This window comes from Paroedura picta, chromosome 14, assembly GCF_049243985.1.
Source record: "Paroedura picta isolate Pp20150507F chromosome 14, Ppicta_v3.0, whole genome shotgun sequence".
Classification (NCBI taxonomy): domain Eukaryota; kingdom Metazoa; phylum Chordata; class Lepidosauria; order Squamata; family Gekkonidae; genus Paroedura; species Paroedura picta.
Genome location: NC_135382.1, coordinates 15663496 through 15689016, shown reverse-complemented (window position 1 = coordinate 15689016; position 25521 = coordinate 15663496). Strand labels below are relative to the sequence as shown.

The 25521-nt window shown below is 46.9% G+C and overlaps 1 protein-coding gene across 2 annotated transcripts in view; it reads right to left on the bottom strand.

Annotated features, from left to right (window-relative positions):
* Positions 1–25312, bottom strand: part of LRP6 (LDL receptor related protein 6) — a 115819-nt gene extending 90507 nt beyond the window's left edge. For both annotated transcript variants that reach the window (XR_013226647.1, XM_077310668.1), the window contains exons 1-2: positions 24707–25312; positions 10426–10819 (exon numbers count right to left, since the gene is read on the bottom strand). Coding sequence is in view for 1 of the 2 variants with exons in the window: in XM_077310668.1 (XP_077166783.1) it covers positions 10426–10819; positions 24707–24761 (449 nt within the window). In the remaining variant the exon portion in view is untranslated. The remainder of the gene's footprint in view (positions 1–10425; positions 10820–24706) is intronic.
* Positions 25313–25521: the final 209 nt, after the last annotated feature.

Genomic DNA, 25521 nt, shown 5'->3' with positions numbered 1-25521 from the left:
TTGTTCTCAATGGATATTAGGCACCAAACGCTGAATATTAAAAAAAAACATTCTTATAAAATAAAACTTGGAGCTCTTCCCTCGCCCTTCAAGGCAAGCAATATTGTTAAGAGTTACCAACAAATGCTTCCCCACTCTGAAATTAGTCGTCACCTTTGCTAGTTACTGTTTTTTTTTAATCAATCAAGTACTTTGGCATTAGATATCCCTCCAGACTGGAGAATCACCTCAAATGTCATGGGCATTCTTGTCAATAGAAACCGACTAAGGAGAAAGATCTGTCTTTGTTTCCATTCTCTACTTAAAACCGGTATTCACAGAAGACAGTACCACGTGTAGCTTCGTCTAAACACCAATCAAAATGTAATCATAGAATAATAGAGTTGGAAGGGACCTCATGGGTCATCTAGTCCAGCCCCCTGCACTATGCAGGACACTCACATCCCTATCGCTCATCCACTGTAACCTGCCACCCCTTTAGGCCTTCACAGAATTGGCCTCATGGAGAATCAGAATCATGGAGAAACTCTTCAATAAGTTTCCCAATTGAATGACATGTAAGTGATGGCACACTTCATCGGGAACACACACCAGAGCTAACCCGATTGAGCATACTTGTGTTGACATAAACAGAGTCAACCCCACTTTTTGGAGGCTCTCCTCTGTTTTGCACGGAACAAGAATACAAAGCAAACACACAGAGAGCAACAAAACAGATGAGAAAGGAAAGCAGATGAGCAAAGCAGGCCAAGTCAAGAGATGGGGAAACCACCAAAAATTCACAGGCATGAATTATAAAAGCAACAATGTGTGTGGATACAACCGCCATATGTATGCTCACCAACAGTGTAAAATTACTTAACCTAGCACGTGGTTCTGAATAACAAGAGGGCTGGGTGAAGGATCTTGGGAGATTTTACAAGACATCTGGAGGGGGGAAAATAAAAAGGAAAGGGAACCAAATACGCACAAATAAGGGTATGCACCCTCCCCAAGACACATCCCTAGTCTTATGAGACACGCACCAAGCAGGCAATCCCTTAAGAACCCCCAACTAAGAACTTCATTCTGTTCCGACTTCAAAAGGGGACGTCACAAGCAAGACAATTTGCTGAAATCAGAACCAGATTCCCAACTCCAGATTCCCACCCTGTTCTGTTGCCAACACCCCAAGTTCTATTTCCAGTAAAGACAACAGCAGAACCATATTAGTTAAAGAATAGGAGAACAAGTACAGTAACAGGGGGGGGAGGTTTTGAATTCATTCTACGTAATGCAGAAAGAAGAAAAGATCTTGTTAGAACGCTACCAAACCATCTCAATGTCTTAGAGCAGGGGTAGTCAACCTGTGGTCCTCCAGATGTTCATGAACTACAATTCCCATGAGCCCCTGCCAGCAAACGCTGGCAGGGGCTCATGGGAATTGTAGTTCATTAACATCTGGAGGACCACAGGTTGACTACCCCTGTCTTAGAGTTTAGACATGAGGGCTGCATGCTCTTACCAGTTCCCAATCTAGGTGCCCAGTTTTGCCAGGGTAAAGAAAACATATGCTTATCTCCAGCCCCACTTAAAAGAAACACTGGCAGGGTTCCCACTGCTTTGAGGAAGGGAGGGGGTCTTGACATGGGTGATCCCCATCTGCCCATCAGGGAAGCAGGATTAAAACTCTTCCAGATTTCCTGTCTGTTGGACAATCCTTCACTTCTAGCAATAACTTAAGCTGTAAGTATGCTAAAATACTAACCATTCAACATTTTAGGGAACAGGAAACACATTAGGACAGGAGATGGTATTAAAATGGAGAAAACAGCTTGTTATTCACCCCCCCCCCCTTTTAAATCAGGGTGGGACGAGATGCCCTCCCATCCTCAAGGCAGAAGGAACCCTCACAGTAACTGCCAATCTTCCTTTCTCGTTTTGAAGGGGAAGGCATCTTTACATGGGATGTTTTAAAGAAGCTCTATCCTGCATCAGGTGGGATAATCGGTCCATCTGCATCACTGCATCACTTACTGCAACACCCTCCTTCTGAAAGCTGCACCAATTGGGGCATTTTGTAAGGTCTGAAGAAAGTCAACAGAGTTGACCACATGGCTACCTTAGATTTCCTCAATGGAAACTTCAGGGCCCAATTCTGTATTAGCTGCAGTAGTATGAATGGAGTGAGCTGTGATTCCAGGTGGTACCTGGAGCTTGCTAGCTTGGTGAGGATATGAGATGCACTGCCCCAGCATTTTACTTATTGCCACTCTAGGCATTTTGTCTCTTGCGAGCACTAGACTTCCACCAGCATTACATGGTGAAGCCAGCTTGCTACCTGTGGGAGGAGTCAGATCCAGAAAATGGGGACTGAAAGGGAGAAGACACATCTCTGACTTGCTCTACAGTGGTGCTCCATCTCCCCGACTCCTTCATGGCAGCCATGACCACCAAGCATCCACCATCTTATTGGCATAGAAGGTCTTTCCCATTCAACTTGGCTGTTGCCGTTGAAGCATCCTCCAAGGTGTATATGAATTGTACAGTATGCTCCTCTCGCTGCTTCTGTGTCTGCCGTTGGCCACTCTTCGGCAGATCTGTACCCACTGGATTGCACTAAGGCAATCCTCCCCCATTTGGGGGAGGACAAGGGAGTCCCCACACTCCTTGTAAATGAAGCCATCAGAAGCTTTGTTGAAATTCTCCATGTTCTCTATTGCCTCAGTCACTCTGCCCTAAGAAGTGGAGTGGGTAAAGCGTAGGCCAAGAAGATGAATTAAGGTATTAGAATAAATAAATTAGTAGGTTGAAAAAACATAGAAACAGGAGGATTAGGTGCTGAGCAGCTCCTGCAAAGGTCCACACTCCTAAATGTGGGAGGAAATGGAACTGAGGAAAGGGAGTGGCTCCACCTGGGAGACAGGAAATCTGGAAGAATTTTAATCCTGCCTCTTTAATGTACAGTTCGGAATCACCCATGTCAAGATGGCCGTCCTTCCTCAGAGCAAGAACGGGAAGCCCACTTCTCCGGTCTTCCAATAGCCACTCTGGCACTTGATACATTGTTGATCACCAGATGTTCCACAAGGGACATTATATAAATGCATTTGTCACGTGCACCAGCACATGTGTACTGAGTCCTCTATCTGAGGAAATGTTTAGAGTTCAAAGAACCTGGAGGAGGGGCTCAGTGTACTTCTGGATGAACTGGAGAAGGGCTGTGAGTGACCACAAATAACCATTTGGAAGGTCAAAGTTTGTTGGCCCTTGTAACCACGGCACCTGGGATGCAGAAATATAATTAGGGTTCAGCTTTGTTTTATTTATTTTGTCACTTATGCCCCACCCGTCCCTAGGAGTGAGTTGAGGTCCAAAACACCTGAACCAACACCACCGCAAATTAATGGCTTTTTTCGTTAAAAGCTGACATATGACATGCCGCTCCAGAGTAAGATATGGCAGTGAGCAACTGCTTAGACAGACCATAACAAAACGTTGAATTAATTATAGTCAGAGTTAGAAAGAAGTGCCTGGAGATACAGATTTCCTTAAGTATATTTTTAAAATTTATTGTCATTTTTGGGGTATATTCATGTGGCTGGAATATTGGTTGGCAGGTAGCGGAAAGACTTTGCCTGCATGGTTGAGATGTTCCTGATATCCTTCCTCACATTATTCTGGCTTGTCCGGCTTTCTGGAGCCAACACAGTTTGATTTAGGATTATACAGTTAAAATCAAATTATAGCAATGAACTACAAATTATCAGTGCCACTCTTACTGAGGATTATGATCTATTGTCCGAAGTTGCCCATGTACTCTGCTCACGGTTAAGATTTAATACTCTCTTCCTGTTAAAATTATAAATCATTCATTGGTACTTTGGTGCATATTTGTTTGAGCATTCATTTGAGCTGTGTTTATCTGAACGGTATTTGAGTTTTCCTTTATGCCATTAAAGGTCATCTATATCTGTATCTATCTGGAATATTGATAAGTAGCCCTGAAAGGCTAAAAGAGTATTCAAGGCTAGCATTTAAGGCTCCCAGTGTGTCTGAGTTTGTGTTGTCTTGCTTGCTCTTGGTTTTGGTTTGCCAGGTTTGTTTGGCTTGGATTTTACGTTGTTTTTGCTGGGCTTGTTGGTTCTGTTTACATTGCAAGCTGTTTGGCCACTGGCTACCTGCTTTGGGTGTTTGGCTCTTGGCTTCCTTGCTCTGGAGAAAATGCAGACACAAGAAGGATGGCAGGGAGCACCATGTTCACAGGCCCATAGAATTGGATCTTTTGGGCCAATCTAGTTGAAACGAGGTGGGGGGGGTCTTTGATTGATAGGCACCACAAGGTTGCCTGAAATGCTGGTGCCATTTGCCTGAAAACTCCAATCCTCTGAAGATATTCCTCACAGGGAATAACATATCTGAAAAACTTCCGAACTAAAAAACCTGAATCTGAACAGCAAAACAATAATGGCCGACACAAGTCACCCAGCATGCTGGTATTTATGCTCTTCTCAAAATCTGAAGCAAAAAATAATAATTTTTTTCCCCAGGTGCGCATCCCTAGTTGTAGCTCTACAAACAAAGTTCATAAAACTTTGTTAGCATCTGTACAGGCACAGAGACAGATCTTTGGAGGATTTAACTGGTTTGGTCTTTCGCCGGTCAAATCTTGTCAATGTCAAACAGCCAACAAGTTGAAGATACAACTATGGGGAAACAGGAAGAGAGGGAAGCCCAGAGAATGGGGCTAATGGACTGCTTGGCAATGCTTAAAAAGGAACTTTGGACTTCACTGTGAAGGTTCCTTCTACCTGAGATAGAGAAAGACATCGTGATGTTTGAGCATTCCTTCTCCCCAAATTCCTGGAAACAGGATATTAGGTTATTTTCTTCCTACCACTGAGGACAGAAGTACCTTCTTCACTTCACAGGCATCCAGGGTTGTCCATAGAAAATTGTAACATTTGTCATCATTTGTTGCTGCCAACAGGACATAATCAGTGGGGCAACCCCACTTCAGAGAAGAAATAACATTCAACTCCTAATGGTAACCCTGGGAAAAAAGTTCAGACAACAGGGCTATTGTCCACAAAACAATCAGATTCCCCTATATCAGGGTAGGTCCAGGATGGCCTCCTCTACCTCAAATTGTCATTGTTGTTCTGTTAATAACACTGTTCTCATAATCATGTTATGTTATGATTATGTTATACCATGTTTGTTATGATTATTTATTGCATTATTATAATATTCCATGTAAGCATTCCACAATGTTTAATGTAAACCGCCCAGAGCTGTAGGGAAGGGCAGTATAGAAATCTAAATAGAATGAGTGAGTGAGTGAGTGAGTGAGTGAGTGAGTGAGTGAGTGAGTGAGTGAGTGAGTGAGTGAATGTCCAAAGTTTCTTTCTCATTTGAGGAGAGAAGGACATTGGGATGTTCCAAAATTTCCCACAGGATGAGAGGGCAACTCTTGCCTTCCCTTTTACCACCTGTTGAAGCACTGAAGCAGGCTTTCTCAACTAAGATTTCGTAAAACCCTGAGGTTGCTTGATGGTCCTGGAAGGGTTTCCCGAATGAGTGGGAGTTAATTTTTATATATTTTTAAAATTTGTTAAACATATATTGTGTGAAAGGACCATACATGATGGGCCTGTACACAGCTATGCTTCCTAATCATATTCTGCACGGTCGTGAGACTTTTGGGGTTTCTTGAAGCCCAAAAAATAAGGGTTTCTCAATGGTAAAATTGAGAAAGGCTGGCCGGAAGATTGCATCAGCTGCTGCATATGAATCCACTTTGTTATGCATATAGAATCATAGAATGATAGAAGCATAGAATAATAGAGTTGGAAGGGACCTCATGGGTCATCTAGTCCAGTGGTCCCCAACCCCCGGTCCGGGAACCGGCACCGGTCCGTGGATCAGTTGGTACCGGGCCGCAGCTCCTCCTTGTCCTCCTCCCCAGCTGCTGCCTTGGGGGCTGCCCTGCCACTCTGCAGCCGGCTCACCTTTGGTGCTTTCCAGCAGCCACCATGGTTGGGGCCCCCCCTTGGCGTGGCACTGCATAGCTGCTGCTGGCAGCACCCCCCAGTGGGTGGCGGGAAGTCAGGGGCACCGGCAGGAAAGCAAGTGGAGCAGGGGCTCAGGTGGCGGTGGCAACGTCCCTTGGCAAAAGACTACCTTTCAAGGTTTAAGCCCTTGAAAAGAGTAGGCCAGATTAATGTACTCTTTCAGCTACTTACTGAAAGCATGTGAGACACCTTTCTGCCCTTGGCTCCTGGAGGATAAGCTACAAACAGAATATCTAATTTCCTGATCACAACCATATGCTGGATGCAAATACCTAAAGCTTTTCACACATCCAAGGTATGTTAATTATTTTCCTTGGGATGCGATAGATTGGGACTGATGGACAGGAGAGACATCTCCTGAGTCCTGTGGAACACGGCATTCATCTTTGGGAGAAGCAGAGGACCCAGACACCGATCTATCAATCAATTGTTTATTGTTAAAGCCTCCAGCACCATCATTGGCCATTTTGGGAGGGGTGGGTGGGTCAACATGACCATATATGGTCATAATACCCAATTAATGTTTAACAATTTTTTAAAATATATAATTAATGAATTAACTCCAATGCATTCAGGAAACCCTTCCAGGGCTGTCACAAAGCTGCAGGTTTTCATAAAACCCTGGTTAAGAAAGGCTGCCCCTAAGGGTGATGAAGAAGAAGAGTTGGTTCTTATATGCCGCTTTTCTCTACCCAAAGGAGTCTCAAAGCAGCTTACAGTCGCCTTCCCTTTCCTCTCCCCACAACAGACACCCTGTGAGGGAGGTGAGGCTGAGAGAGCCCTGATATTACTGAAGAAGAAGAAGAGTTGGTACTTTTGGCCACTTTTTTCTACCTGAAGGAGTCTAAAAGCGGCTTATATCCACCTTCCCTTTCCTCTCCCCACTACAGACACCCTGTGAGATGGGTGAGGCTGAGAGAGCCCTGATCTTACTGCTCGATCAGAATAGCTTTATCAGGGTTGTGGCGAGCCCAAGGTCACCCAGCTGGTTGATGGGGGGGTGGGGAGCATGGAATCAAACCTGGCTCACCAGATTAGAAGTCTGCACTCCTAACCACTACACCAAACTGGCTCTGGATGGTAATCCAAAGGGCAAGGCTTGAACTGATAGTGATTTCTGCCTCAAAGGAAGCAGAGGTCCATGGGGGATATAGCAACTGCAACTCTAATGGTAGAAGCCATTGCTTCATGAGCTGTGTGGATAGGGCAAGCAACTACTGCCTTTTAATTAATTCTTTTCACAACTGGGAAAGTGCCATTAATCACTAGCCTTGACATTTTTATTTCTCCTATGTTTTTGTGAACTGCCACTGATCTCAAAAGGACTGATAAGCTGTTTTAACAAAGAATTATCATACTGCATAATTTGGGTATTATGACACAGTTTACTAATTTGCTACTAATTTACTTTTGGCTTGTATCTGTACTCTTGCGATCCTTGTTCCATTTTGTCTGAGGAAGAGTGCCTGCACTCAAAAGCTCACACCATGAATAAATCTATGTTGGTCTTAAAGGTGCTAGTGGACTCAATTTTTGTCTGTGTAAGGCTGTCACACTTTTTCTGACCTTGACTCTTTTAATGAAAAAGGAGTCTGTGGCCCCATCCTCATTGTCCAAAGCTCCAGAGAGAGGGGGGAGTCTCAAAATCTTTAGGGCCCTGTCGAGTAATGATGACAACTCATCATACGAAAACAGCCCAAGGAGCAGAGCTAAGGAGCGTCATCTGATAGTTCCCCTTCCTCTCTGTCTGAGTCAGAATCAAGGTTATGAATCTCCTCCTCCAGATGGGAAGACCTTGGGGATGAAGCCTTGAAGAATGAGAAAAGGGGGCTTTTTTCTGCTGCATTTAGCAGGCCAAGATTTTGGGGCCATCTGAGTCTGTCCCATAAGACAGTCCCCGTCCCCCACTGCCTGAATTTTAGCCTGGCCCAAGTGGGCCAAAGATCTCCGGGCAGCAGGCTGAATTGCTTTTGGATTATCTTGGTTATGCTGGCAGTGGCCAATTTACACCTCCCCTTTTGCTTTTGCAATCCTCTGTTGTCCTGCCTGATGACCCCTAAATTATCCGTTAATGTGCCTGCCATTTCAAATGCAAAAGACTTTGTGGTGTAGGGGGAGGGGTTTCCGAGCAGGGGTAGAAGGGGGAGGATTAAAAAAGTAGCCCCCCCCCTTCTCTCTCCTCTAAGTAATACAATGGAGAAGAAAAACACAAAGTGAGGCACATTAGGAAAATAAAAATTACCTAAAAAGGAACTCCACAGCAGAAAAAAAGGCTAAAAGACAATCGGAGCTCTTTGGTTCACAGACCGGCACATGCAAAAGAAAGCAGGGAAAGACCTGAAGAACAAGGTGTTCCTTTACCATAAGTAGATGATGTTACATCCTGCCTCCGAGAATTGTGGGAGAAAGAGCACCCAAACCTCAGAATGTCCTCCTCTCCTCAAATGAGAACAGCAAGTATTGAAGCCACATGACCCTTTCTACATAGCCATAGAACGGTACTTTAGTTTTCTCTTCCAAAAAAAATGCTTCTTAGTGCAATAGATGAACATGTGTAATAAATAGAAACACTGGCTTCCAATGAGGGCAGGATGTTGCAGAATTTTTACATTCAAGAAAGCTTTGAAAACATATGGAGAGTCTGAGGACTACACACCCTTTAAGGAGCCTCATATGTCTCTGGAACTCAGTTTGAAAACCAAGTGGTCTAAGGCAGCTGTCCCCAACCCCGGGTCCGGAGACCGGGATCGATCGGTGGATCAGTCGGTACCGGGCCATGGCTCCTCCTCGTCCTCTTCCCCGGCTGCTGCCTCAGGGGCTGCCCTGCCACTCTGCCGCCGGCTCACCTTTGGTGCTCTCCAGCAGCCACCATGGCTAGGGCTCCCCCTCAGTGTGGCACTGTGCAGCTGCTGCTGGCAGCACCCCACAGTGGACAGCGGGAAGTCAGGGGCGCCGGCGGGAAAGCAAACAGAACAGGGGCTCAGGCGGCGGTGACGTCCCTCGGCAAAAGACTGCCCCCCCCCCCGGGCCTCAGTAAAATTGTCAAGCGTTGACAGGTCCCGGTGATAAAAAGGTTGGGGACCACTGGTCTAGGGCACTGGCACTCAAACTGTGGATTGGGACCCAAAATGGAGTCCCACCTCTCCCATAAGTATATTTGCCAAGAGGTCTGAAGAAAAGTCCCTTTAATAGAAGCTGGATGTGGGGAAATAGGCCAGTGAAGGGTTTTATGTCATGTACCAGTTGATATTGCTTATCTTTATAGCACCACACTAACTCTCCATTAAAAGGACAGGTATTTTAAGTATTAACTGATATGAGATACATATGAGATTCTCGCCTTTGTGCTGCATCGGCTTCAGACCGAAGACCGTATCAGAATCAAGGTTTTGATATTAACCTTCCAAGCTCTAAATGGCCTGGGACCTTCATATCTGCACTCCCACTATGCTCTCCCAAACAGCACTGAGGTCAAGGGATCAAAATCTACTCAGGGTCCCTGGTCCCAAAGAAGTAAAACTGGCGTCAACCAGGGCCAGGGCTTTTTCTGCTATGGCCCTGGCCTAGTGGAACACCCTACTAAACTAGATTCAGGTCCCTGAGGAACTGTAAGACAGAGCTGTTCCGCCAGGCCCAGCAGAAGAGTGAGAGCTGATCTCGGACAGCAATTCAGTCTACCAGGTGGGAGCCAAAGACAAAAAGGCCCTGACTGAGGCCAGGCAGATATCTTTGGGGCCAGGGATTACCAACACGCTGGCACTTGAAGAATGAAGTACTCTCCAGGGGATGATGATGATGATGATGATTTTGAGAGGGAGAGAAAAGTAGCATGGAATTCCTCTGCGTGGAAGACCTAAAAACTACAACAAGTTCAGAAGTGGGTCCCTGTTCAGAAAGCCTAATATGCAATGGCCCAGGGCCTGCAGTTATACAAGAATGTAAACACATATGTTGGCACTCATCCCTGGTTCTCTGCTGCTACTAAAAAACACAGCACAAGCCCCTTGTGGAGCTAAGTGCTGCTATTCTGCTTATTTTACTAAGCAGAGTATACGAATGAGGTCAACAGTAGAAACAATAGCTTTCCGTCAGAATCATTTCACTATACGGGATTGGCAAGACAGTAAAAGCCTGCAATAAAAGAATTACCTCAGAGTACAGTAACACTTGGCTTGAACCATTTTTAATATATGCTCCACTCCAACGCAGCAAAAGCCAGCAGAGGGTGGCTGTGTAAACACAACTGCAGTAAAACAAGAGGCTGAAACCAGTTTTGATTCGTACCCTTTGCCCGAAAACAGCTACCCAACTGGCAGAAGATGGTTACCAAAAAAAAAAAAAAAAAAGGAGTATTAAGAGATGACACACTTACCCCCTGGCAGGATCTAAGGCTATCGCTCTGGGTTGATCCAACTCTTGCCAAAACAAAACTTTCCGTAAAGATCCGTCTAAATTGGAAACTTCTATCCGGTTCGTTTCGGAATCGGTCCAGTAGAGTTTCTCGCCCAGCCAATCACAAGCCAGGCCGTCCGGCGATAAAAGCCCAGAAACCACCACGTTTTGGACACTCCCAGTTTTGTTGAATTCTGTCCGTTTAATGGCTTCTTCGCTGACATCACTCCAGTATATCAAGCCACGGGCAAAGAGGAAGTCCACGGCGGCTGCATCTTCCAAGCCACCCACCATAATGGTGGCATTCTCGTTCCCCTGCGTGGCGTCCACCAGCCGCAGGTCGCGCCGATTGGCGTACAGCAACAGCGGAGAAGCTTTGGAAGAAGAAGGCGGCAGCATTAAGTCAGGGCAAGCACAAGCCAGGGAGTCAACACACAGAGGCGGAATCCTAGAATCATAGAGTTGGAAGTGACCCATGAGGTCCCTTCCAACTCTATGATTCTATGATTCGCTGACCATAAGAAGAGACCAACAAGATACAATTACCTGTTACGCTTCTAATGGCATACAATTCATACAAATACAGATCAGCACAACACCCTCCCCAACACATCATCTTGGTCTGCCTGGCGCTTTGCAGCCAATGCACCCCGATTCAAGACTATATAACCAAACTGGGGCTGAATAGCAGGAATGAATGGCAAATTCTTAAAGCTCTGCTTAATGAGAAGAATCGAGCATCTACTGGCTCAAGCTGCAAATGTACGTTGTTCCATGTTAAAAGTCAATCTTTTGTATTTGCAAAAAATTGCTAGACCGCATCGGCTTCCGGTGTGTCCATCTGCGTTGTGATTATCTGTATTGATTTGAATGTTATGCTATTACAAGTAATCTATATCTATAAGCGACCAAGTTAATAACCCGCAGATACCGTGGACCCCCTACAGACATCATCCTTTTCGATGAAACAGGCTGACCTCAGGTAATCCTAGTCAAGTCGCCACCCACCCGGTTTATGGAAATGAAAGTAGCAAACCCAAGAGTTCTCCACAGGGTTCTTGATGTTCTCCGGAGACTCCGTGTTCAGAAAAGCTGCCTTGGTAAATTAACCAAAGGAAACAAAACGGCCTGCTAAAGACTGCATGTGCTCCTGGAGGAACAGCCTGGGCGAGAACAAATTAGCCTGCTTAGGCCAGAGAGGATATGAAATCCTGGAGGAAGAGGTAGGTGGGAGAGGATTTTCACCTTGTTCCTCCTGTACAATAACATGTGAACCCTAATTTTGTCCCTTAAATCAGGGGTAGTCTGTGGTCCTCCAGAAGTTCATGGACTACAACTCCCATGAGCCCCTGCCAGCATTTGTCAAGCGTTTGCTGGCAGGGGCTCATGGGAATTGCAGTCCATGAACTTCTGGAGGACCACAGGTTGACTACCCCAGCCTTAAATGTTGCCTGCAGGCTCCCTCTTTGGCCCCCTCCAGGTGTTTTCGGAAACTGAGCCGCACCAGGTGGGCCTTCTGTCCATCGAGCCTTCTGGCTGACCATGAGAGAATTGATCGGTTGCACAGTTTTTTAAAAACGTTCCAGCAGCAGCTGTCACCTCAGCACAAAGACTGTTCATTCTATGACTGCAGGTAAGCTGTGGCTGCCGTTGTGTGGCTGACTCCGCCTCCTACAGCGGCCATTTTGCGGCTGCGTCCACCATTTTGCGGCTGCGCCCACCACATTATGACACAGCCCCAAAGGTGCCCACAGGCTCGAAAAAGGTGGGAAACCCTGCTCATACCAATCACAAAAGCAGCTAAACACAAACCACCCCTCTTCTCGTTTTAAGAATTCCAAGGCAGCAGCATTTCTGAGGGGGAGACCAGCGTCTCAGCAGGCTCCAGCAAAGACCTCGGCGTTTCTCTGCTTCTGTCTCCAGACATGTAGGCCGTCTGGGTAACATGCCAAAAGGAACTCCCAACTGTCAGAAAGGCTTCAGCATCCCACAGTTCCCACCACTCCCAACTATGGTGTTCCCGTCTGAAAAGGGCAAGGAGCAATTCCTTCCCGATAAGGAACTTGTCAGATGCACATCCCATTCAGAAGCCATGCATAGATTAATTGCAAGTAGGCTAGGAAAGGGGCTGGTCCTGGTCTGCAAGCCTCTGAACACCTAGAACTCAACAACGGCGTCTCAAGGGGGCTTACTTTCACCTACCCTTCCTCTCCCTACAGCAAGCACCCTGTGAGGTAGGTGGTGCTGAGAGAGCTCAGCATGTGTCTCAAAGCAGCTTACAATCGCCTTCCTCTTCCCACAGCAGGCACCCTGTGAGGCAGGTGGGCCTTAGAGAGTTCTGAGAGAACTGTGAATGACCCAATATCACACAGCAGGTGTCACGTGTCTCAAACCACCTTACTTTCCTCTCCCCACAACAGACACTCTGAGAGAGTTCTGAGAGAACTGATTGGCGCAAGGTCTCCCAGCCGGCTGCATCTGCAAGAGTGGGGGATCAAAGCTGGTTCTCCAGGACAACAACTACATCACGCTGGCTCTTGAAGTGAAAGGCCTATCCTCTCCAACCTTTCCCCACCCCAGCCTTCGGTGCTGTTATCTCAGCTGCAGAGCAAAAACAGTCTGGCTAGGAGAAGAGCAAGCACCCACAAACAGAGAAAGCTGGCAACAGTGTGTGTGTGTGTAGTGGTTTTATCCTTCTTTTTTAAGAGCCAGCTTGCCCTCCTTCAGAAACGGTGGCCATCTCCCCTTCTTCCCCAGGCTGATGCACCTCATGTTGAGCAGAGCAGAGAAGGCTAAGAGGGCCACATGCACGTGAAGCTGCCTCATGCTGAATCAGCCTGTCCATCCGTCAAGGTCAGTATTGTTTACTGAGGCTGGCAGTGGTTCTCCAGCGTCTCAGGCAAGGGATTTTGGCATCACCTACTGCCTGCCCTTTGTGGCCAGAATGGTAAGGCAGCTGACATGAAGTCTGAAGCTCTGCCCATGAGGCTGGGAGTTCGATCCCAGTAGCCGGCTCAAGGTTGACTCAGCCTTCCATCCTTCCAAGGTCGGTAAAATGAGTACCCAGCTTGCTGGGGGGTAAACGGTAATGACTGGGGAAGGCAAGCCACCCTGTATTAAGTCTGCCATGAAAACGCTAGAGGGCATCACCCCAAGGGTCAGACATGACTTGGTGCTTGCACAGGGGATACCTTTACCTTTACTGCTTGGCCCTTTTTAAGGAAAGATGCTGAGGATTAAAGCTGAGACATCCTGCATGCAAAGCAGAGGTTCTTCCACTGAACAACAACTCCTCCTCATGCCCCCTTCCTCCCACTCTGGATACACAAGGGCTGGCGAAGGCTCAAAAGGGGTGGGGAGAGATGAAGCTACCTGCCCAAAGGTACTTTGGTGCTTCAAAAAATTATCTCTTGAACTTCCATCAGGATGCCGAACAGGAACAGCTAGGACGAACTGGGACTTAAGGACTGGATAGCTGTCAATTATGGCTGAATGATTAACGACTGTGTTAAACGTTGGCAATTTGAAACGATTAATTTTAATAGAATGCTTATTTTGCATTGTATATGTATTACCATTGGATATGCTTTTATGTTGTTAACCACACTGAGCCTCTTGGGAGGGTGATATTCATACAAATCCAATAAATAATAGTAATATTTACATACAACATTGTATGTGGGTATACAGCAGTTAGTATTCATGTTACTCTTTTGGTTGCCAGTGACTTCCAACGTGGCTTTCTGTGAGCGGCCACTGCCATCAGCCTGTTGGAGTATTCACCAGCGCCTTTTGGTTGCACTGTCTTAAAAGAATAAAAGAATAAAATCTTCTTTGGCCAGAGCCTGGGATTTTGGAATTCTGGCCTCAACCATGTGGATTGGCCTGCTTCCAGAGCTCAGGGAAGGCAGGGAGGAGCCAATGGCTCAGTGGTAGAGAATTTGCTTGGCAAGCAAAAGGTCCCAGGTTCAATCCCCGGCATCTCAAGTTGAAAAGAGCAGGTGGTAGGTGATGTGAAAGATTACAGCCTGAGACCCTGGTGAGCCATTGTCAGTTTACAATTTTAACCCTGATGGACCGAGGGCCTGATTCAGTATAAGGCAGAATCATGTGTCATGGGGCAACATCAAAACGGGCATTTTCCTAATGTTTTGGAAGTACCAGTGTGAAAAATCTGGCGAATTTTTACTGATCCATTTTTGGTGCCTTTCTATATTGGATTGTTTTAATTGCCATTGGTTGATGCCAGCTGGCATCTCTCTCTTTTTTAGCTGTCTTGAGCCTGCTAAAGAAAAGGTAGGCCATAAATATTTTATTTTAAGCAAATAAATAAATGCAGAGCACTACTCACAAGCATACTACGCATAAACCAATTAGAGCAGCCAGAATACTGAGCCTAAGCCAGCCTTTCTCAACTTTTCTACCGTTGAGAAACCCCTGAAACATTCTTCAGGCTCCAGAATACACCTGTAGTGGCACAATCATACAGAATATGGATGGGAAGCACAGCTGTGTACATGCCCAACAGGGGCCCCACCTCTTCCCACAACCTTCAAGCCCATCACTGGCCATTGGGGGGGGGGGACAAGCTGATGACCACATCACCGATAAATGTTTATAATAATAATATATATAAATAAAAATCAACTCCCACCCATTCAGGAAACCCTTCCAGGGCCATCAAGAAACCCCAGGTTTTCACGAAACCCTGGTTGAGAAAGCATGGCCCAAGCAATAAATAGCAGCAGATATGTGTCCATCATGGTTTGCAACGTGAAGATCTGCTTCTGCAATCAGCATCCCGAACCATAACAAAATATTGCTTACAAAATAAAACTGGTGACCAGAAATGAGGGACATGGGGAAGGCAAGTGCATTTTATGTAAAAAAATTAAAGTATTGAAAATGGTAGAGAAAATATACTAGACAAATAAAGTGACATAGCAGAGAAGAAACAGGTAAAAAGTTCACCCTTCTTCAGGTTTCTAAACCCACTAAAAACGTTTTTAAATATTGTGCATAGACGTGTCTAAAATTTAATTTAAAAAAAGAAATTCAAGATCGAACACGCCCCACCCTAAAACATCGACCGGAATCCAGGCCCTCCCCCAAAAGTAAACATATTTCTGGACCTCTTTAACATACAATCTGTTCATACAGGATTTCTTAAAGCTAGCCTTGTATATAAATCTATGGGAGTTACTTGCTAACCTGTCATTTTATACTAACATGAGTCATCTGGGCACAGCAATTGCCTGAAAGAGAAACAATCCATTCTCACCCAGCTCCCAACATCTTCCCTGCGCGCATTACTTGCCTGGAGACAATTCTTAGTCATTAAAGAACAGTGGCTACTTTCAAGCCTTCCTTAAGCTACACCCTCCCCCATTCTTTACAATCTGTGCTAAAGAGGCATGAAATATGTTCTATTGTTATGTTATTATTATGATTCAATCTTAACAATACAGTTGTTATTAAATTGCACAACAATGCCATCCTTATTGCCATCCTCTCTCCCCTATGCCTTCTTCCCCTGCCCATGGGAAAGGTGCCCAAGAGCTCCCCTTTTCCATATGCTGTGCAGCTTTCCTCCACCACCTCCTTGGGACCAGTGCAAATTCAAAGACAAGGAAAATGGTGTCTGCTTGCATATTTGTTTTAAGTGTGACACTTCAGTCAAGCACTCTGTGCCATCAATTGCCTCCCCTCTCCTACCTCGCCCCCAATATAGTGCATGCTATTTTTAAAACAAAAACAAAACCCCTCAGTTATTACTTTAGAACACTCCTGCATTGTAACAAAAAGACAGCTTTTTAACAAGAGGGGGTTACTTGGAGAAAGCCTTGGGAGGCTGCTGAATGAAATTAACAACATTCCTAGTCTTCCTGCACAAAATTGACCAAGGCTCCTTTCCCTGCATGAAATTGACTAAGAATGTTTTGTTGAACCTTCAGTCTTGCTGAAGGAGGAGATGGGAAGGCGGTGTGTGTGTTATTCGAGTAGTATTTTTGAACTGCAGTGTAACTCAATCATGTTTTTAAAAAAATTAAAATACAGCAAAGAGAGGAGGATGGCAACCAGAGAAACAACATTGGTCAGACCTCAAACATCATAATTCGGAGGTGGAAAACAGTGGAGGAAGCCAATGTGGCTTCCACTTTAGGTTACTGCAAATTTCTTCCCGGGGGAAGGGGAGAAATCAGGTTTTCTCAGAATTCACAAAATCTGAAGCAAACAGGGAACACATTCAGCACTGCGCCTGAATGATGAGATTTTAGTGTGAAAGGAATGTCATTCCACAGAGCTTTATGAGTACTGCCACAAAGTTTTCAGTGACTGTGGAAACAGCCTCAGACAATGACTGTCCTGTACAAAGATTGGACAAAGGTTTTTTTTAAAACGAATGTCCTGAAGTAGTTGAGATTTTAATAGGTTTGTACTAGGATGCATCCATGGTCAGGATCTAGACTCAACCTCTAAACAAACTGGAAACAGTTTATGAGAAAAAGCAAGCCATACTGATGAACAGATTAAGAATAGCCTAACTGTGACACAGAAACCCTTTCTGTACCCTAGTTTGGCATGCCCCCCCCCCGCCAAATCAATCAACAGCCCCAGCATTCAGATGGACATCTTTCAAACAGCAAGAATTCTGAAGCCATACTGAGAGATTCACTGCATACAGTGATGAGAAAATTTATTCAATACAGTGCACATTTTCAACTTCATTTCAAGTTGGAAGCAACAAAGAGAGGGTCAGTTCCACAAGCTGTGATAATAAAGCACAGAATTCAGGAAAAAAGTTAGAATAGCCCACGCTACTTTTTCTGAATTGCAACTTCAATGAAAACAGAAATGGCAGCATACTCCTTAAGTTTCAAATTAAGTTTGCAGTAATGCCACTTTATCAGCTCCCATCCACATTAAGCTCTGCCACAAATGCTATAATCCTTTCCCAAATCTTTATTAAATTGTCTCTGCAGAAAAACCTGTGATTGTTCAACATGCTGAAAGGAGAACAGCACAAATACTCCAGCATTAAGAGTAGACACCAAATCTGAAATCCAAAAGTGGAGGGTTACAGCTGAAGCAATGAAAAGAAGCGGAAATGGATACTAATTCTGATAGAATCTGGTAGTTTACACACACACACACACACACCTTTGTACAAACATTTCCATGAGTCAGCCACAATCAAAAGCAGCAACCACCTATTTTTCTAGCTGTTCTTATTTCCAGTCCCGTGGAGGCAGACAATTCTGTCATCGACCTGCATCGGGTATATTCTGACCGATCATTGCCAACTCAGAGATGCAGAAGAATTACCTGTCTGAAAGCCCCCTGCATTTCTCTATGAGGCTGTATTCACAATGAGCAGCAGTGTGAAAACACTGAGACAAAAGCTAGAGATGGGCTTCTCCTGTCTGCGCATCAATTTTAATTCAGAAACAAACGTGTCTCAGCTATCAGAAGTTTGGAAAGCTTTCCCTTTGCCGGATTGAACGGAAGATGTGCTCAGTCCTCCAGAGCTCCACTGGCTGAAAGAGTTTTAAATCAGGGGTAGTCAACTAGCAAACGCTGGCAGGGGCTCATGGGAATTATAGTCCATTAACATCTGGAGAACCACTGGCTGACTACCCCTGCTTTAAATTATTTTTTCCCCAAATTGGGCCTTGCAACTTGTTGCCAAACAACTTTTGAAGCCCAGCTAAAACACTAGTTTATAAAGCAGAGAGAGTTACACACATCAAGCACAAAGTCACACAATAATTAACCCTCTTCAATGTGCAGCAGACTTCGCAAAGCAAACCTACTCATAAGGAAATGGCTGGGGAAATGTATTTATGGTGCCAGTGGCAAATACAAGGAATGGCAAGAAGGTGTGATGTAGGGCAGGGAATGAGTGATTCCGGAGCAGAAAACAGAGAGCTGTTCCTGAAAGAACAAAAGCATCAGCACACAGAGGTAATGTCAAGCTTTATCTGATCAATGGAACTCAATACTATACACAGAGCTTCCATTATGAAGAATTTAAATCCTGACATATAGACAAGGACTTGGCAGGCTAACAGTGTCATCCTAAGCAGAGTTACACCTAGCTCAGCCCAGTGACTCTGATAGACTTCGAAAGTTGTTGACTATGCTCAGGATAGCACTGGAAGACTTCAAGGGAAGAAGAAAGAGGAGTTGATTTTTTATACCCTGCTTTGCTCTACCTTAAGGAATCCTAAAGCAGCATACAATTGCCTTTCCCTTTCCCTCCCCACAACAGGCACCTTGCGAGGTAGGTGGAGATAAGAGTTCTGAGAGAACAGTGACTGGTCCAAGACCACCCAGCAGGCTTCACGTGTTGCAGGCGTGGGGAATCAAGCCTGCTTTGGCAGATTACAGTCAGGTGTCCTTAACCACTCAGTATGCCATTCACAAGACCACCAACACCAGTAGAGGCTTATGGTTTAGAACGGGGGGGGGGGCAAACTGTGGCTCCCCACATCTGGTACAGAACTTTTTTCTCAATCCACCATTAAAACTCCTTTTAAAACTGTGTTCATTTCAGAAGAATTAAATACCGTTCCCTCCACTTGAAAATGTGATATCTGATAGATTAATGTATTTGTTTGGACATATATTATAATAGGATAATTTTTGCTGCTAGAGCCATCAAGGATCCATGGTTTTGTTTTGTCCTGGCTTACGGCCAAAAGAAAAACTAAACTGAGACCAGCATTGTGCTTTTTTCCTCTCCAACTGGTCGTCAAAGAGGGGCCAGCAAGCCTGGGCTGCTCTTTTTTAAAAAGACGCTTTTGACCTAGGACTACTTCCTAATTATTTCCCACCAAAGCCACATCCCCCTCTCCCTGTATAAAGTATTTACGTCTGAGATCCATGTCCATATAATGCGTTTTCAGTTCCTTCCCGACCTGGCCGGCAATCACAGCTGCTGTGCTCACAGCAATAATGCCACACCGGGATGTTCCATAAATATTTCATAGTCCCTTGATGCTGGCTTTGCGTGAGCAACATATTTAAAAGAGGAGAAAAGGTGAAGGCTACCGACTCTCCAGCATCTGGTCACGATTTCCAGCTGGGAAAATTGCAATGTTTGCGTCAATTGCCTCCCCCATCCCACCCTTGTGACTGGAACTCTGCCTAAGGAGGAAACTCCCTAAAGGAAGCTGCAGAAGGTGTTCAAGAGAGCCTGGCCTTACATTAATTGTTGCAGGGAGGAGGGGGAGAAGGGAATTCCCCTTTCTTTAGCAACAGATAAGATTTATTTTCTTACCTGCACGTCTTTTAACATATATGTAAAGCCTTGAGTGTTCTACAGGAATAATAAAGCAAACAACTAGCAGCTAGGTGAAGACGTGCATGATCCTACCTCAGGGACATGAGGCTGCCAGTTTTCAGGTAGGGCCTGAGGCACTCCTGGTATTACAACTGGTCTCCGGACTACAGAGATTAGTTCTCCTGGAGAAAATGGCTGCTTTGTAAGGTGGGTATTATACTCCAATGAAGTTCTTCCTCAAGCCCTCTCCTTCCCAGGTTCCACTCCCCCCCCAAAAATAAAAATTTCAAAGAACAGGCCAAGGCTCATGGGGCGATCACAGTGAAAAAGGTCTGCTAAGCCCAATGTTTTTCAATAAAATGTCGTAAAATCTGCCAGCCGCCAACCAATGGACTTCTTTTATCTTTGGACTTCTGTTTATAAACCATCTAGAGCAGGGGTGGCCGAACTGTGGCTCTCCAGATGTCCATTGACTACAATTCCCATGAGCCCCCTCACCAGCAAGTATGTGTGCTGGCAAGAGCTCATGGGAATTGTAGTCCATGAACATCTGGAGAGCCATAGTTTAACTACTCCTGATCTAGGGGACTTAAGCCTGATCCCTGAAAGACACTCCTATGATGCCTGACAGAAGTTGCTTCCAAGTAACTATGCAAAGGAAGACAAAGAATCTTGTGGCACCGTGAAGGTTAAGGGATGGATTGTGCACAAATGTTCAGCGCGCTTCATTCAACAAGTTGCTGACCATGGAAGTTTGTGCCACAATAAATTCTGAGTCCAAGACTCCTCTTTGCTTTTGCTGACTAGACCAACATGACCTTCCCCTTGGAAGTTATACAAAGGTTTGCTGCCCAAGGATGAACTTTGGGGAGGTGTGGGTCCACCAGGCACAGGATTGGCCTACTGGGTTGGTAAAGTAGAAGACATTTGGTGGGGCTCACGTGAGAAATTATAGCTGCCCCAAATTAGAAAAGAACTTCACGGCCAAGCTCAACTTTAATTCAGAATTCTTCAGACGACGCCCACCTCTCTAACCACCCGATATGATTACGAGTCAGTTAACTGAGCCGTGTAAAATGTCAAAGCAGACACTTAAAAACTCTTATGTCCTTTTTTAGCCAGTGTGCATACTGCATAAAAAAGCTAGCAAAGAACAGACCCTTTTACAACACAGTCTTATGGCCGTCCTGGGTCCCCAAACTGTCAGTTAGCCAGTTTACTATCAAGTTTACAAATACACACAACATCCTGGTCTGGTAAGTTTCAGAGGGTGGCTGTGTTGGGTCTGCAGGAGAACACAGATTTAAATTGAGAGTAACAAGATTTGGGGGTTATAAGTTTTGACCCTTGAAAACTCATACTCCATCTCTAAGACCCTACAGGACTCAAATCTTGCTCTGAGGTGGTAGAATGAAGCCATTCCATGTCAGACTAGCAGAGGTAGTCACATGTGTACTATAGAAAAAGAGCTGGTTTTTTTGTATCCTACTTTTTAACTACCCAAAGGAGTTTAAAGTGGTTTACAATCATCTACCCTTCCTCTCCCCGCAACAGACACCCTATGAGGTAGATGGGGCTGAAAGAGCTCTAAGAGAACTGCAACTAGCCCAAAGTCACCCAGCAGGCCTCGTGTGTCTCAAAGAGGCTTAAAACTGCCTACCTTTCCCCTCCCCACAACAGACACCCTGTAAGGTAGGTGGGGCTGAGAGAGCTCTGAGCGAACTGTGACCAACTCAAAGTCACCCGGCTGGCTGCATGTGGAGGAGTAGGGAATCAAACCCGGTTCTACCAGTTAGACCCCACTGCTCTTAACCACTGCACCAAGGTGGCTCTCAACAAACATACTTAAAAGTAACGAGTATTTTTAAATAAATATTAAAATAACCTATTACCACTATAAACACTTTAGACATCTGCATGCTGGGCTATTTTCCACCTAGAGGACCTATAACCTAGGCGTAGTCAAACTGCGGCCCTCCAGATGTCCGTGGATTACAGCATTTGCTGGCAGGGGCTCATGGGAATTGTAGTCCACGGACATCTGGAGGGCCGCAGTTCAACTACCCTAGAACTGTCGTCTCACACGCAACCTGAAGCGCACTGGACCTCGGACATACTAGCCCAAAGCAAGTCAACCATAGTTCAAGCCATTTTGCCAACAGTTTTAACAATGATACAGAACCGTCCATGTCTTATCCCAATCTAACATGCTATGCAGACCCCAAGCACATGTCTGTTCCTTGATACCAAGGATTGGACTACCAAGCTTATTTACTTTCAGGGTGAAAACCGCTCCTATTTCTCACCGGACATGAACTCACGCAGAGTTGCAATGAACATTAGGTACAGTCCTGCATGGTGCATTGCTGAAAAGGACCAGGGCAGGGGTAGTCAAACTGCGGCCCTCCAGATGTCCATGGACTACAATTCCCAGGAGCCCCTGCCAGCCACAGTTTGACTACCCCTGGACCAGGGTCTCCAAGGAGTTCCTCAGTGCTAACTCCACAGAAAGGAAGGGGGAATCACTCATGAGTACAGTGAGTTCCTGTTCAGTTTGATGGGATGTGCAGGGCAAACATTTCAAAAGGGAGAACAACTGTTTTCTTGTACAGTTGCCCTTAATTTTGCTGAAAGTTGCACAGGAATACTTCAGAGGGGATTGTTCTCAATTTTTCTGTTTTTTTTTTTCTTTTTAAGCAGGACTTCACCCTTGGCTGAAAGGATGAAGAACAAATAAAAACTAGAGTTGGCTTTTTGGACCTTGCCTTTTACATTTCCTCTCCCCGCAACAGATACCCTGTGAGGTAGGTGACACTGTGAGAGCTCTAAGAGAACTATGACTGGCCCAAGGTCACCCAGCTGGCTGCATGCAGAGGAATGGGGGATCATACCAGGTTCTCCAGATCAGAGGCTGATGCTCGTAACTACTACACCAAGCTGGATCTCAAGAAATTGAAGACTACTGATAATCTAACCCAGGGGTAGTCAAACTGTGGCCCTCCAGATGTCCATGGACTACAATTCCCAGGAGCCCCTGCCAGCGAACGCTGGCAGGGGCTCATGGGAATTGTAGTCCATGGACATCTGGAGGGCCGCAGTTTGACTACCCCTGCCTTAGACAATTTCTGAGGATTCCCAACTGAATTTTACTTTTTAAATTTTTAACTAAAACATTTCTAGATCCGCAATTATCCCTGGGAATTGTAGTCCATGGACATCTGGAGGGACGCAGTTTGACTACCCCTGATCTAACCGCCATGAGAAACTTTTTTGCCCTACAAAGGTGTTAGCAGCTCAGTGAAAATTCACAGAAATTTGGTAGTGTGGCATGAATATTAAAAGAGGGCAAACTCACACCTGCTGATTCTTACACTTACTGGAAGTAGAGCTTTAAAATAAGGGTATCTGGTTACGGGCAACCTAACAGAGTCCTGTTAGATTTTATGTAAGTAAAAAAGTTACCCCAAGGATTCCTTTTTTCCCTGAATGCCAGAGAGCCAGTTACTTCAGCCTGCCTTTCACCAGTGAACCCTTGTGGAATTACATCACACCTTTAAAATATGTGTACTATTTTTCCAGGGTGATGCAATATGGTGAACAGATGCCTAAACTTGGGAAAGGAAAACAATTTTTCCTCCCGACAGGAGTGATAAACCGGCTTTCCAAAAGTTTCCTCTAATCCAGTTCGATTTTCCTCATCTTACACCAAAACAAGCTAAAGTTGGCAGAAAAACTGGGGGGGGGGGTTTAAAACCGGATTCCTTCTCACGCAAATACAGACAGCATTCTTCTCCTTCCTCTGCAGAGAGAGAGGCCTGATGCAAACAAAGATTCCTCTCCAACAGCATTCGAATCAGAGCAGCAAGCCAGAATCTGAAGCCAGGCCTCTCTGCTCACCACAAATACAGGAAGTGAGGGGGGGGAGAGGGACAAAGAAGAAATCAAACCTTGAATAAACAGATCAGTCTACCCTAGTGCGTCTCTCTCTCCCCCCATCCCCATCGTGCAAATAAATAACCATCTAAAACCAATCAGGACTGTAAAACTAAAGGGAAACTTTTCTTGGCAGTCCTGGAATCCCCTTTTCTTCTTCAAAACTAAATTCACAACTGTGCATAGGATGTTAACCCTGGCTTATTTGTGTGTGTATGCACCGAGTACATGAGCACCCATTTCTCCTATCTCCCCCCCCACCAAAAAAAGTGCACAAGAAAATATTATGTGCCACCCAGGGCAAAGCAGCACGTGCTCCTCCCCTTCCCCCCCCCCCAAGGAAGGCCATTCTGATTGACTTCTGGCCGCCGTCAGGATGTGCTCCTTCCCCTTCTCCCCTCCCATCAAAGCCGCTCAGGAGCCCCTCGACCCACCTCGGAAGGGGATATGCCCGCAGCCTGGCGGCGACCCCGACCTGTGCAAAGCAGCAGCAGCAGCCCCCCACCCCACCCCCCGGGCACCCATGGCCAGGTACAACCAGCCTCCTTCCCCTCGCCGCGTTTCCTCGACGACGCTGTCGCCGCACGTTCCCCCGGGGATGGATCGCTCGCTTAGGATGGGAAAGGCACCTTCCCAAACCCGGGGACGAGCCGTCCAAGCTCAAACCCAAAGCAAGTTTCTCGGGCGGCAAGTCCCGGGGGCAGCCAATGGGCTTCCTTCCGAGTAAGGAGACAGACGTAGGCTTGGTTTAAAAAAAAAAAAAAAGTCCAGAGAAGCCCGTCTTGCAGAGCAGCCCCCCCCCCAGACACCCGCCGTCCAGCCTGCCTCCCCCTCCCCAAATGCCAAGCAGTCCCCTCCAGGCCGCCGCAGCTCCGGGGAGCCCCCGTCGGCTCTCCTGCTCTGCCTCCCCGGCTCGCTCTGCAAATCCCGGGCAGGCGGCCTCTCTCGGGCACCGAGGGAAGGGCGAGCAGGCAGGCAAGCAAGGAAGCAGGCAGGCGGCCCCTCGGCAGGCCTCCCCCCCCCCCGTCGGCCCGGGCCTCACCTCTGGCCAGGGCGCACACCCCGCAGACCAGGAGGCTCCGCACGACGGCGCCCATCTTCCCTCCTGCGGCTCCGGCTCACCGGCGGCGGGCGAGAGGCGGCGGTGGCGGCGGCTGGGGAGGGCAGCGGCGGCGGGAGCAGCGCCTCGGCCGCGCTCGCATACTTTCGGCCAGGCAGGCAGCGGGAAGGGGAGGCGAGGAGGCCCGGCCCGGAGGCGGCGGCCCCGACGGCGGCGGCAGCGGCGGCGGCTCCTTCAGGGCGCCTGTGGGGCCGGCAGCCCCTCGCCCAGGCGGAAAGAGCGGGGCGGGCCAGGGCGCTCCTCCATCGCTGCTGCTGCTGCTGCTGCCGCCGCTGCGTCTGCCTCGCTGCTCGGCGCCTCCTCAGTGCGAAAGGCGGCGGCCGAGGCGAGGCTGCTCGGCAAGCCCTTCCTCCTCCTCCTCCTCCTCCGCTTTGGACGGCGGAGCCAGAGCAGAGGCGCAGCCCCAGCAGCAGCCGCCGCGCATCGCCTCCCTCCTCCTTCGCTGGCAGCCGCGGCGCCTCTCCGCCAGGAGTCCCCGATGCAAGCCGAGGGAGGGGGAAAGGCCGCCCGCCCGCCCGCCTGCCTGCCTGCCTGCCTGCCTGCCTTCCCGCTCCGGCTGCAGCGCTCGCCTGGGCGCGCCGAGCCCTGCCGGAGCTGCCCTTTCCCCGCGGGAATGCCTGGCCCGGCGCGGCTGCAGCCCTTGGCGCGCACGCCTCTCGCCGGGAATAGGGGAGCCGGCTGCGCCCGGGCGCATTCCACAGGGACTCTTTTGCCACCCCCCCTCTTTTTGGGGGGGA